This window comes from Xiphias gladius, chromosome 11 (genome assembly GCF_016859285.1).
Source record: "Xiphias gladius isolate SHS-SW01 ecotype Sanya breed wild chromosome 11, ASM1685928v1, whole genome shotgun sequence".
Lineage (NCBI taxonomy): Eukaryota > Metazoa > Chordata > Actinopteri > Istiophoriformes > Xiphiidae > Xiphias > Xiphias gladius.
Window position 1 is genome coordinate 25,922,943 of NC_053410.1, and position 14,211 is coordinate 25,937,153.

Here is a 14,211-nt window from a genome sequence, read left to right on the forward strand (position 1 = left end):
GTTGTATCATGAGAGTAACAGAAAGAAGAAATGAATCAACAACTGTAATATTTAAATCAATATTCAATACAAATATTCATATGCACAATAAATAGTCTATCAACTGCAGTAGCACGTCTTTCCAAACTCTACAGGGAGCAACCTGGTGAATCGTCAAGCCCCCAAATGGTATCTTTGGCATTCTTTGGCATAATCACAACTCTGTTGCTCTGACCTTTTTTTTTTATTTTTTATCTCAAATAGTTTCCATTCTTTAATTATTGCCAGTCGTTTTATGCCTATTTTCTCAATTTATGAAACGGTGAATGAAGATAAAACATTTCTGCAGATTTTTCACAACAGAAGTCTTACAGCCTTCTTTTTATTCGTAGGCTTTTTAAAAAGATCTTTTGGCAAATTGGGTTTATAAAACCAAATTATTATTAGATCAGATGGTAAGCCTCTAATGTGAAAACTGATCAAGAAAAAAGGTGAAGTGGAAAGACTGGAATTCATGGGTGATTAGTATTTTCATTTTAAAGAGAGTTGGGAACAGCAGAGTGGTGATTATAACGGGATTCTGTTGTTGTACTGATGGAATTAGTCCTGTGGAAATGGACATTATACTGAATGTATTGTGTGAGCTGTTGTAGTCAGCTACAGGTGGTGTAGTTCCTCTAAAACTTGTTTATTGGGTCATATGTGACCAGCTATTATTTCAATCTTGGTCACTTATGGTAAGTAGTAGAAGGTGAGAGCTGCTGTCAGATGCAGACTCAGTACGAGGCTATGCTATTTCCTGTAAGCAATACATACCAGTGCAGACCTGGTATGTACTAAGCTCAAAAAGATTTGTCTGTTCACACTGAAGTGCTAGATACTGTCTCCAAAAAATCTCTGTGTGTGTTTGAATGAAGGGCTAACCCCTTTTGGATTTAGTTTTAAACATCTAAACCACAGTAAGTAGGACTGTGATTTAGAGGTTTAAAGCAAACAAGCAAACTGACATCAGCAGCTGGGACATGGTGGGAGGCGATGTGGTAGCATAACACATTTGATTAGCTACTGCAGTCAGGGCAGGAATAGGCATTAAATGGGTTTCACAATGGTAGGTGGAACACAAAATGCTACCGTTGACGTTTTATTATTTCTCAAAGACGATATTTCCTCAATACATAATGTTTTATTTACAATTTAATCATTTACCCCATTCCAGTTTAAGGGGATTCCATGCGGAGTGAAATATTTAGGTAGTAGGATGTGTTCAGATCTAGAAAATATTTTTCAACTAATTCAAAAGATAAAGGAAAGTCTGGAAGTTGAATTTGAAACTTTACCTTATGAAAAAAAAATACTATGATGATGGTTGCCCTCCACAATTTAGTTTAGTTATCTCTATGATAATACTAATAATGATTTCCGCAGGAATTTTTAACAAATATAGTCAACTTATTAAAAATTATCTCTGTATTCCCCGCCTGGGAAAATGACAGACTTGATGCAGGACTGTTAAACTGACCATGTGTGTGATGCAAACTGTTATCGGTTGCTGTTACTGCAATGTTGCTGTTTAACTGAGCCACAGAATGCTATCTTGTCCAAATCAAGCTAATTTAAACTTTGCCTTTCCCTGGAACAGCGTTGAACAACTAAAAGTGGGGTGTGGCCTAGTTAGTAATTGTATTCGTTTTCAATGGAACGTGAGTCTTTCAGCAGTAAAAACAAAATGATTTCCACAAAGTACGAGACATTCACATCATAACCTGGATAATTACATAATAATTTTAGAAACTGAATATCAATTACTACAGATGCAAATAGTTAAAAAAATAAATAAATAAAGCCTTGTTGGCTTAAGTGTTTTTAGTGTCTGAGCAGTAACTTTACAAACTGTGGTTTGAAAAATCTACTCACAATATAAATACAAAATACAGGTTTTAAATGAATATGCAGATGCTATTCAAACTGTCAGCAACAAACCGTCACTTCTATCAGTGCAGTTGTTTTCAGTGGCTGTTAGTGCCAAACATTAGGCATATATTTGAGTATGGATGTTGGAGACGTGTTGCTGTCCTTAACGACATTTTAATGATTTCCAATAGTCAAACTCCTCGGAATGTTATTTGTAAGGACTAGGCAGATTTGCCAGATTTGTGTGTTTTCTGCAAAAAGTACGCACCACTTTAACCCCTGACCTGACATGATTATAGAGTGCAGTCCATAAATCAGATGATACTTGTTGAGAGGGGCAGGAAAAAATTATGTTGAATGATCAGGCATCAGCTCCAGGAAGGTTGAAATATACGATAAATCATCCCCAGTTCTCCAGAAAGCTTCCTATGTGGTTTGAAATACAGGCTCACTGGCATGGCTTACTGAGAAACTTGAATGGAATTGAGACATCATTAATGTCATTACTTGTGTTTTTACCTGCCTGTGTTCTTTCTGTAATAAGTCAAAATATCTGCCATAAAAAGGCCTTTCATGGACTTCATGGATGTCCCTGAATGACTTCAAGGACATCCTGCAAGAAAAGTGATGGATAAAAATGTCTAATAATGGTCATAATCAAACAGGAACAATGCTCTTGCATAACAATTGTAGTCTTAAACAGACCACACACCCTTATCATATGCTGAAGTGGATCAAGGAAATGTTGTTAATTTGAATACATTCATTGAATGAATAAATGTATTCCATTTATCAAGGTGCAGTGTTCTGTAACATTACGCTTCTTAACGAAATATTTGTCACATCATCCGCTTTAGTCCTTTAAGAACCATGAACTTATCTATTATCTCAGTTGACCTGCACGCACTGTATTTCAGCTTCATAGGGTCTCATGAGTAACTGCTCCTTATCCCAAATCCATTTATAGATGTACTGCTCATATATTGCTGCCAATGTTACAATGTTGACCACAGGAGTTTTCACACCTGGATTTGGACTCTTTAGTTTCTTATTAGTAAATTGAGAGTGTGAAATGTTTAAAGATTGTAGAATGAACTATAAATTCTGTGGTTTTGAGGTGCACGGAGGTCACATTTGAAGCACGTCAGCTGCCATTAACTGGTTTTCTTTCCAAGTGTTTTTATGTAAAGAAGTTGAAAGAGGAGGTGAAAGGCAAGTGCAACATATGATAATATTATAATATCACAGTTTCTACAGTGTTGAAATAGATTTTCCTTCAAATGTACAATGTTTTAAAGTCCGGTTTTTGTCTGGAAATCAGTCCACCATTATTTGATGTGTTGTATCAGTCCGATTTGTATTACAATTAGGTGGCATATTAGAATATTATACTTTATAATAAACATGTATGCATTCTTTGATGGTCCATTACTTACTTTCATTCAAAGTTTTCGGATCATTTTTTTTTGTTTTGCTTTGATGAACGTATCGGATATTTGAAGGTTACAAAACTGATCTGCACAGATAAAGTAACAGGTGTTCCCAAACTGAGTTTCAAAATGTTATGTTAACTCACATGCTTTTCATTCACAGTGTAGTCACTTATCTATCATTAATAGGTTCCATACTTGACTTTTGTTAAATATTTATTTGCCTCATCTAGATAAAATATGTACAATACAATCTCACATAAAACTCCACTCCACTCCGCTTGTCCATTTTAATCCTTGACTTTCCCAAATGGCATACAGAGCACCTTTCAAAGCTCTTGCATGTACAACTGAATACACCATAAGGTTTTCTCTTAACATGATGAAATACTATTATTATCGTTAGTACTACTTTTCTCCAATGTTTTTTTCCAATAACCTTGACCTACATAGTATTCCGTTTTGGCATGTGGACAATATTAATAAGCATTTGTTCCACATACCATTAATTAAGTGCTTCCTGTTGTATCTATCGCCAACCCCTGTCTCTCTTTCTCTGTTTATGTCTTTGCCTCTGTTTCTCCCTAGACTTTTTGGTCTGAAGGACATCATCATACCAGGAAACTGCTCCTCGCCCTATGACCTCAACCTCAATGACAATCATGATTGGCCAGTTTATGTCAACCCAGGAATACTGTTCCTCCTCTACATTACCATAGCAACTGTTCTCAAGACGGGATGTCATGGAGCACCTAACCAGGTATCTGTTACTTGTTCTTTATTAGGACTGACTTAAATGTGTTGCGTCCATAGCAGAGTGTCGATCAAAAAAAAAAAAAGTACATGATGGGCAGGATGGCACCGACATGCTGCGAGCTACTCTCTTCTGGATGTTTGCTGTTGTGCTTATTGTGAGTCTGTGGGCTCTATTTTCTTGAACTTAACAATGCAGCGCAGATCGCAGTCAAGTGCACCCTGCCCAGTGTTTCGGGAGCATACCTTCAAAGAAACAATGTTGATTCCATTTGAAAAGGGAAAAAAACATTGATCTCTTGTGTTAAAGTCTAGCGTTTTGTTTTTTGTTTACCCATCCATCCACCCCAACCTCCTCCCTATTTGACATTGTCACTATATAAAATCACCTGACTTCCTCCTTTACTCCCATCATGTTTACAACAGTTGCTTGAGGGCGCTATCACGTGAACATAAACATGTTGTTTTGAGCTATTTGCTGAAAAGACTTATGCTGTCTCACATGATTGCTACATGTTGCTTAACAATAAAACATAACTGTGGGTTATGTAACTTTAGGGTGTTGCATGTGCAAGCAGCTTATTACAACATCACCTCATCTTGTTTACTTGTTCTTTGATCACAATTCCTCATTTAAATCAAAATTTTGCAGATTTTGAATTATTTCGGTTGATAAGTCCATGTATGGCTGCTTGTGTTTGGACAGCTTTTACATCTGAGGACATTGGCTTTATTTGGTAGAAATGAAAAAAAGTTTTTGGAGGGAAAGTAAAGGTATTGAAAACAGTACTGTTTTGGTCTTGGTACCATAACTCAGAGAAAATTCAAATTGATCCCTGGCTGAATTTCTGTATTTTCAACATTTCAGAGAACATGACATTTTTTGCATTACTGAAAATCTTCCCGGTAATAAATGTTTTACACCTTTTTACGCCTCCGACATCCCCCATTGTTGTTAAGTTTTGGCTTAATGATACAGTTCAGTGTAGGAGTTACACCTAATGAGAAGTTGTAAAATAATAAGCTACAAATTACAGTTATTTTCAGTGAATATCTAACACAAATTTGGGCACTGAAAGAACAAGCACCAGATGATTTAAAATGAAACAGGTGCATTTAATAGATTAAGTGCCATTAGAAAAACATCTATCATGACTCTATGACTCTGCAACCATTTTAGCATTTATTTCATTTAGGAAAAGCTGTCAGTCTGGATATGTGTTTCGTCTCAGATGTTGTATTTGTGTTCAGCAGGTTGAGGAGGAGCTGCAACAGGAGAAAGGGGAAGAGTTAGAGGAGGAGGTGGTGGAGTTAAGGTCATGGAATCAGCAGAAAGATAACTATGAAGATGACACACAGGTAAATGCTCACATCTCCTTCTCAGCTACTTAATAAGCTCATTCTAAATGGACTAAAAATATTCATTTTTCCCTGTTTCCTGGGCATCTATTCTCTCATCATACTTCAATGTAGAAACGCCTATAAAGCTTCTACTTCAGTTTAATAAACATGAATTGGCATTTTTTCTACAACAATATACAGTTCTCCTCTTAAATTTAAACAGTCAAGTTCTGCGCAAAGAACAGTCTCTCTGTCTACTGTCCTTTCTTAGCTGCTTTTTGCCACAGTAAGCAAGTCACCTGGCAAAATAGGGTCTATCATAGCACACAACACTTGTGGTCCACGACAGGCGCTGCGCCTAATGCCTGATACAAGAGCGTGTTATGGTGCAATTAGACTAAAATCTGTCTGGTAAAATCAAACAGAGTATTAACAGAGTCTTAAATTAAATACCATTTTATCAAAGATTACACTGGCATTAACATCTATTACTGTCCTTACACTGTGCAGCCGGTGTCCCTTCTTCTCGGCTGCTTATATTATTTCACCTGCAGTTATTAAACAAGAATATGAACAAAAACTATTAATGTTTCCAAAGCTCAGTCCCACCCCCTCTGTCAAACCGGCTGGATATTGGAGAGACCCGGGATTTTGCAGGTCAAAGTTCAATCTGATTGAACTCGACTGGAAGTGAACGTGCTTCATTTTGGTTTGACTTCGCCATCAGGCATGGCTCCAAAGACGGCGGGGCTTATGCTCTGTCTCAGGGACGGGGCACCTTATTGTGATAGGTTGGAGCAATTAAGTTAGGGTTAGGAGCACAGTATGTGGTTTATGGAAGGGCGAGGCATGTGCCTGTGGCGGTGGGGCTCACGCTCTGTCACAAGGATGGGGCCTCTCATGGCGGGATGGAACCTGTCTTGTGGTTTATGGAGGGGGTGAAGGCATGGTTACATGACCTTTCCTGTGTACAAGTATTTGCTCTGTCTCCCATTTATTTCTATTGAAGCCCGCACAATAGACAAATTCAAGTGTGTTTTTCCTGTTTTGCTGTGACCTCTAGCTGCTCTGGCACATTCACAGATCAGAGTTTACCTTTGATAAATTTTGACTAAGCAGATGTGCTCTGTTGACCAATAGAAACACTGCTGCACTGTGTTTGGAAATGGAGAATATTTTAACTTGTTTCTTCACCATTTTTTGTACATTATCATAACACCTAACTACAAACTGTAGCATCCACTTTAGTTGTCTTCCGTGGTCTCCGTGTGATTCCGTGATCCAATAGAACACCTTTAGGCTGTGGTAGAACGGGAGATTGGCAGCATGAATGTGCAGCTGACAAATCTGCAGAAATATATGTGATGCAATCATGTCAACATGGAGTGGATTCTCATAGTAATGTTTTCAACATCTTGTGAAATCCATGCCACAAGGAATTCAGGTTGTTTTGAGAGCAAAGGGAGACCCTACCTAGTATTAGTATGGTGTTCCTAATAAAGGGCTCAGTGAGTGTAGATATAGTATTTGCATTTAGAGCATTGCTGTGTTATTGCTGTGCATTTGTTCCAAGTATTTGGTTTGCTCTTGTTGACAAAATCCACAAAGTGGCAGCTGGGTGACATTATGCCAGAGACAGATGTGGTTTTGAGACGTCTATTCTCAGCGCAACATCTGCGACACATTTTCCATTAAAATACCAACAACTTGCTTAATGATGCCTCTTGTGAATGAACCTACCTCCTGTTTTCGCCTCTCCTCCCACATGTGCACTGTGCGCTTTGCGCTGGTTACTAAAATATCGCACAGACGGGCAGAGCGCTGCTTGCACAGCCACAGACATAGGGTCCCAAGTCCCATGCTGTAATAAAACTGCATTAATTTATCTATAAATGTATATGTACAGTTTAATGTCTGTATCTTAAAGTGTTTGTGTTTATGTGTGCTCCTCTGTTACAGCTCATGCTCATGTCTGTAGGAACAGGAAGCAGCAGAGGAGGAACTGTGGCTGCAGAGAGCCAGCCAGATCTGGGTATCAAATGCTCAATTTTTCTCAGAAATTATTTATGTAACTATAACAGTATGTATACGGGTCATTAAAAAAAAAATACTCAAAAAAGATTAACATTACAACAGTGAAATTTGTTCAGGAAATTACTTGATTACAAATAATTTAGAAGGAGTCATTTGTGAAACAGAAGGTCAGAATGACCTTGCTTATGAGAAGTGATTCACCGGAGACTACAGCTTAAGTATCATTGTAGCAAAAATCAATTTTTATCTAGTTCACGATTAAACAGTATAGTCACAATATCTTTAACAATTCTGCTCCTGATAGTTTGATTCAAGTGTAATCATTTCTTAAAATATTCATATTAAATGATGTGGAAAGTCTTTGATTATTGACAGGACTCCTGTTACATAAGGCTAATTTATGAATAGAATTTTTGTTTTTGTAGACTGAATAAGATGGCAAATGTAAATAAAAGATAACTCTGGTTAATTTTATATTATTGAATGTGGAATTGACTGATGCAATGTACTTCTTTCTTTTAGAATAATCAAATTAGCAATAGCAGATTAGTCCTCTAAAAAGTGGTTACACTATTGACAGGTGTCTCTTAAATGAGAATTCCAGTTTATTACTTTATTTTCATAGCTTTGCCTTTCAATTGATTACACTGTATTCACTAAAGTTAATAGCTGAGATCTGGAAACACAGTGATGTGACAAAAGAAGAAGTCAGACAGGTCAAGAAACGAGCTGTCGGAGCGTCAGGCAGGTTGGAATCAATGCTCCAGGTTAGACAAACTGCTTTTGGGGAGAAAATAAAAGGGTAGTTTAGCACAGTTTTCATGCTCAGTGAGGGATTTTTGGCAACATTTAAGGTGCTCTCACTTTCAGTTTGACCTCCAAATAAAGTGGTTTATATCATCTGGATAAACTGTTGGTTCGTTTACAACCTGTCTGATCGTCCGACTGCTTCCGTTTCTTGACCCGACTGACTTTGTTGTCCTGATGTCATGTTCCCAAGTCTCAGCTATTAACTTCAATATAATGACAACATAACTGAAAGAAATGATGGGCCAAACTGTAAAACTAAGAGCCACGTTTTTTAATAGATTGGAATCACCCTTTAAAGTAATTTCAACAGACATTTCTGAGATATGATAATATAGATGATATTATATCTCTTGATCATCATCGTCTTTGTTGTTATTTGTTATTATTCTACATACTGAGATGATTGTTATTTTTGGCAGGTGTTAGTGGAGTCTCCAGTGGCAAGCAGAGTGAAAGTCCGTTTGACCTGCTGGGAAAGGTGGTCATGCAGCAGAGCTATGTCTGTGCTCTCATAGCCATGATGGTAACTATTAAAATAAACCATGATTTTATACAGTTATATAATGACATAAGGCCATTACAGTATACCTTGCTATTTCAGCCTATCTGCTCAATTAAGACGACTGAACCTAAATTACTGAGTTATGATCACAAACTGGTTTTTGGTACTTTTGTTTCGTCATGTTCATAGATACCAAAAAGCTTCACAATAAGAATCTTACGAACTGGAATTGTTCCTGTTCTTATGTACTGTTTCCTGCTGATCAGGTTTGGAGCATCACATACCACAGCTGGCTGACCTTTGTGTTGCTGTTGTGGGCTTGTCTCATCTGGATCCTGCGTGCCAGGTACTGTTAACACCTGCATCTGTGACAAAACACATCAGTCTGATAAACTGATTGACTACAAATCTTTCTTAAATTATGCTTTGTTGATATTGGTCTTGTTGTGTCAGTTTTTGGTCCTTATATAAAATAAGCATCTTAAATTTTATTTAATTGATTTTGAGCACAGTTGTGTAGGTTCCACAGGTTACATAATGCACCACACTGATGTGTTGTATTCATTTAACTGTCTCTTTTTGCAGACGGCATGCAGCCACACTGTGCTCTCCATTCATCCTACTGTATGGCCTGGCTTTGTGCTGTCTGCAGTATGTATGGGCCATGGAGCTTCAGCCTGAACTGCCCAACACTGTGGGAACCATGAGCCTCAGACAACTGGGACTGGACAGAGCCCAGTATCCCTGTCTAAGACTGGGAGCTATGGTAAGAAAACAGCACAGATACCAGGCGTTTTTATGATGATGAAATTAAACTTGTGGCCCTTCATGACATTTTTTGTATGATATCAATCATTAAATGTAACCCTTCATCACTGACTCCTGGCTTAGGAAAGTGGCTGTTGGAAGCTGGAGCTTCTCCATAAAGTTGAGTGATACAAACCAGATCTAGTAGGGCTAATCTCGCCGCACAACACTGTGAGACATGAGCTCACTCGGTACAGGATTTGTCTTGTTGACAACATATCATGAGCTCAATGCCTGGCTGTGCCAGATAACGTGCATTATAACAGCCAAATTCAATGCATATGCCTTCATACAGCACCAGCACTGGAGCCAAACTCTTGGATAGGGATAAACTCTCTCTTTTTCTAGAGGAAAAAAATCACATCCTATAATCTCACATTTCGAGTGAGGCAAAACAAAATTAATCTTTTACATTAAAGTCACTGTTTCTTTTTGTTGTGCTGACACTGGCCTATTTAACTGAAGCCTAATGAAACCTATTAAGTTTCATTAGGCTTAAAGACAAGGACATAAAGACCCGTATTACCAGCAACTTTCTGCTGTTAAGCTCAGACAAACCTGAAGTTATTGTACTTGGCCCCCAGCACCCCAGAAAGATTTTATCTGTTGATATTACTTTAGATGACATTGTCCTGGCCTTCAGAACCACTAGAATCTCAGAGGTCTCTTTGATAAGGATATGTCCTTTAACTCCCACGTAAAACAAACTTCAATGACTGACTTTTTTCACAAATCAGGCACATCATGTCTCAAAAAGAGGCAGAAAAACTAGTCCATGCTTTTTTTACTTCTTGGCTTGATTATTGTAATTCCTTATTATCAGGCTGCTTTAGCAAGTGTATAAAGACTCTCCAGCTGATCCAGAATGCTGCAGCGTGAGTACCGACAGGAACCTCACCTACAAAGCCCTTAATGGTCAGGCAACATCATACCTTAAAGACCTCATGGTACCCTTACCCCACTAGAACACTGGGCTCCCGGAACTAAGGCTTGCTTGTGGTTCCTAGACTCTCCAAGAATAGAATGAGAGGCCGAGACTTCAGTTATCAGGCTCCTCTACTGTGGAACCATCTTCCAGTTTTTGTCCGGGAGGCAAACACTCTTTCCACATTAAAGAGCAGGCTTAAAACTTTCCTTTTTGATATAGCTCATAGTTAGTACTGGCTGAGGCTTGGCTTGAACCATGCCCTAGGTATGTAGGTCTAGAATGCTGGGTGGACTTCCCATGTTGCACCGAGCTCCTCTCTCCTCCTCTCCCTCTCCATCTGTATGCACTCATATCCCATCTATGCTTGGTACTGATTTGGCTTCTCCCCTGTCCTGTAGTTTTGTGCTTTCTCGTCTCCCTTGTCTCTCCTCCTGTCGCTTTCTGTAGGTATTTCTGCTCCTGGTGCTGTAGAGTCTGGATCTGTGACTGCAAACCAACTACTACCCCCATAATCCTTCTACAAATTGCACTGCTTCAGTTATTATTATCATTCTTATATTTAGTCTGAACACTATTGTTATTATTATTAGTCTTATTATTAGCCCTATTATTCTTATTCTTATTATTAGTTTTATTATGAGTCCTATTATTTTTATACATCTTTATGTGGAACCTATATTGTGCTATGTTCACTTTCCCCCTGCTCTCTCTCTCTCTCTCTCTCTTTCTCTCTCCACCCAACTGGTCGGGGCAGACGCCCCCCCACCATGAACTGGGTTCTGTCCAAGGTTTCTACCTGTTAAAAGGGAATTTTTCCTTGCCACTGTCGCCAAGTCCTTGCTCATGGGGGAATGTTGGGTCTCTGTAAATATTATCATAAAGAGTGTGGTCTAGACCTGCTCTATAGGAAAAACTGCCCTGATATAATTTCTGTTATGATTTGGTGCTATATGAATAAAATTGAATTGAATTAAATTAATGTTTTCTCACATATATCCTTCATACTTATTCATTTATTTATTTACTGATACTTTAAGTTCAGCGGCAGAAAAAACTTGTTCTCTCTATTCTTTTCCAGTCATGCATAAAACATGGGTCTCATATCGTGGAAATCCATTTAAATAATCAGCTGTGACTGGGCTCTTGCACACCATAAGTAAATCCTGGAAAACTGCAAAAGTACAGTAATCCAAAGTTTTATTCCCCCAAATGTTAATTAACAGTAGCTTTAATATACATGCCCTAAAAAGTTCTGTTGATTTGAACAGCAGAGTAAAGGGACAGATCATTTTTGCTGGTTAGAAAAAGTTCCTCAGCTTTTCAAAGATCCAGTGAACTAAATTCTTGCTCACCCTGTTTTTTTCTGTGTTTTTCCACCCCTCTCTCTTTTTATAATCTACCTCTGTTTCTTCAGCTTCTGTTCACTTTAACTTTCTGGCTATTGGTACGTCAGTCAGTGAAGGAAAACTTCAGCAGGAAGAGGAAAATGGCCACACCACTACAGGAAGTCACTACAGGAGGTCAGACATCTTTACACACGTGCTCGTGCGCACACACACACACACACACACACACACACACACACACACACACACACACACACACACACACACACACACACACACACACAAACACACAAACACACACACACACACACACACACACACACACACACTTATACTTCTATCTCTGTGGGGACACTCTGTTGGAGAAAAAGATCCCCAGATCAGGGCCAGAGTGTATCTCCAGACATCTCCTCCAACACTTAACTTCAGTGAAGGTGATGAGTTACTGGAGTCTCAAAAAGTTCACAAAAACTCACTGGAAATTATCAATAGAGTTTATTCTTTCACAAGAGATAAATCTGAGTTAGCTCCAGAAACCAACTGAAGAAAGAATAGCTAGACATCATCTTTTATAACACAAGTTCGCTCCTCTGTGCTGGTGGGCTCTCCACCCACTTTTCTAAAAAAAAAAAAGAACTTCACCTCGTTAAGAAATAATGGTGTCATACTTTCCATATTTTGTCATATCCTCCATATCTACCTGGAAACAATGGTGTCAGTCTCTGTGGAAAATCCCCAACTCTCCCAGCCTGCCAGGGTAATACTGGCCATCTCCTGACACCATTATTTCCAAAGTGTCTTAAGCCATATTTTAAAAAAACATTAATATTTCCAAACTGTGTATTATAGCAATCATTTTATTAACTCAGATTAATCACAATGCTTCTATTACTCTTTGCAAGCCCAATGATTGAGTCAGATTATCATTGAAATTTTGTTAAAAGTTAAAATCAATGTCCAATACATTCTGGTCTATACTGTAACACACAGAGTATATTCTCAATATACCTTGGCACACAGAGTATAGTTCTTGGGATTTTACTACTACAACTTACTGACATAATGCCTTCCCTAGCCCCTTACCCCAAACTTAATCACCACAAATAAATGCCTAAACCCAACCCTTACCCTCAAACAGCTATTTGAAGTTGTGAAGACAGGCCAAAATGGCCTCACTTTCCCAAAATGTCTTCCAGGGATGAATCTGCCGAGGTGGCATAGGATGGCAGCACCCCTGAAAAATGTCTTGCTACCCCAGTTGCCATCTCAGTTTTGGACAATTTAATTCAAAAATATATAACTGAAAAGTAGCGGCTGGTCAGAAATTTACAGGAGCGAAACTGCGATGTTTGAGTGAATGCAGCAAGAGATGATGCTCCCCGCAGACTCCTGCGGTTCTAACCCTCCCCCAACGGGAGCTGTTTCACATGCATTCCGCGGCAGTCGGCAGACCATACAATGAAAGAGTGAGGTAATACTTTAGAATGGCAGAAAATCCTCAAATCCAGGCTTGTCGTGTCATATCCAAGACTCAATGGTGTAATTGCTGCCAAAGGTGCTTCAACTAAGTCCTGAGTAAAGGGTCTGAATACTTGTGTCAATATGATATTTCAGTTTTAAATAAATTTGCTAAGATTTCAAAAATTCTGTTTTCACTTTATCTTTATGGGCTATTGATTGTAGATTGATGAGGGAAAAAATGAATTTATTTAAATGATTTTAGCATAAGGCTGAAATATATCAAAAAGTGAAGGGGGTGTGTATATATATATATATATATATATATATATATAATGCATTAATTTAGTTTATTTTAATTTAATGATGTGTAATGGCCACATTTTAGTGGTGATGGGCTTATGTTCAATGAAAAAAGACATGTATTTGAAAAAATCTCTGAAGATTTGGAAATAACACAATTTATCAATTTCTAATGCCACCTTTAGATATCTCTATTGTCTATTGCCACCCCATGAATTTTTCTCTATATGTGCCCTGATTTTCTCACTCCGAAAGGTCTATTACTCAAACTGGTCACAAAGATAGAAGTACAAAGTAGACACACACACACACACACATACATTTTGAGGCTTATTCACAGTGACATTACAGAATAGAAAAGAAGTAGAAATATTGGATATCTGTTGGAGCCCTGGTCCATTACAATAAAAAACACTAATGTACAACATGTACGTACACTTTTTTAGGTGGTTATACAATTGTCAAATTACTCAAATTATTCTGTAATAAAAAATAATAATAAAAATAAAAAAGCCCCCTTAAAAAAATTATCCTTTTTTTAAGGGGGCTTGTGGTTTATTGAAGGGGCAGGACATGGTAGCAAAGGGGGCAGGGGCTGTTATTTGTGGC

General features: G+C 38.1%; 1 protein-coding gene across 2 annotated transcripts in view; it reads left to right on the forward strand.

Annotated features, from left to right (window-relative positions):
• Positions 1 to 14,211, forward strand: part of piezo1 (piezo-type mechanosensitive ion channel component 1) — a 105,697-nt gene that overhangs the window by 47,323 nt on the left and 44,163 nt on the right. Inside the window, exons 7-13 of one of the 2 annotated variants that reach the window (XM_040139647.1) lie at positions 3,909 to 4,080; positions 5,325 to 5,432; positions 7,374 to 7,446; positions 8,678 to 8,781; positions 9,027 to 9,106; positions 9,346 to 9,526; positions 11,910 to 12,015. In XM_040139647.1, the coding sequence (XP_039995581.1) occupies positions 3,909 to 4,080; positions 5,325 to 5,432; positions 7,374 to 7,446; positions 8,678 to 8,781; positions 9,027 to 9,106; positions 9,346 to 9,526; positions 11,910 to 12,015 (824 nt within the window). The remainder of the gene's footprint in view (positions 1 to 3,908; positions 4,081 to 5,324; positions 5,433 to 7,373; positions 7,447 to 8,677; positions 8,782 to 9,026; positions 9,107 to 9,345; positions 9,527 to 11,909; positions 12,016 to 14,211) is intronic. The other variant, XM_040139648.1, reaches the window with a different exon arrangement.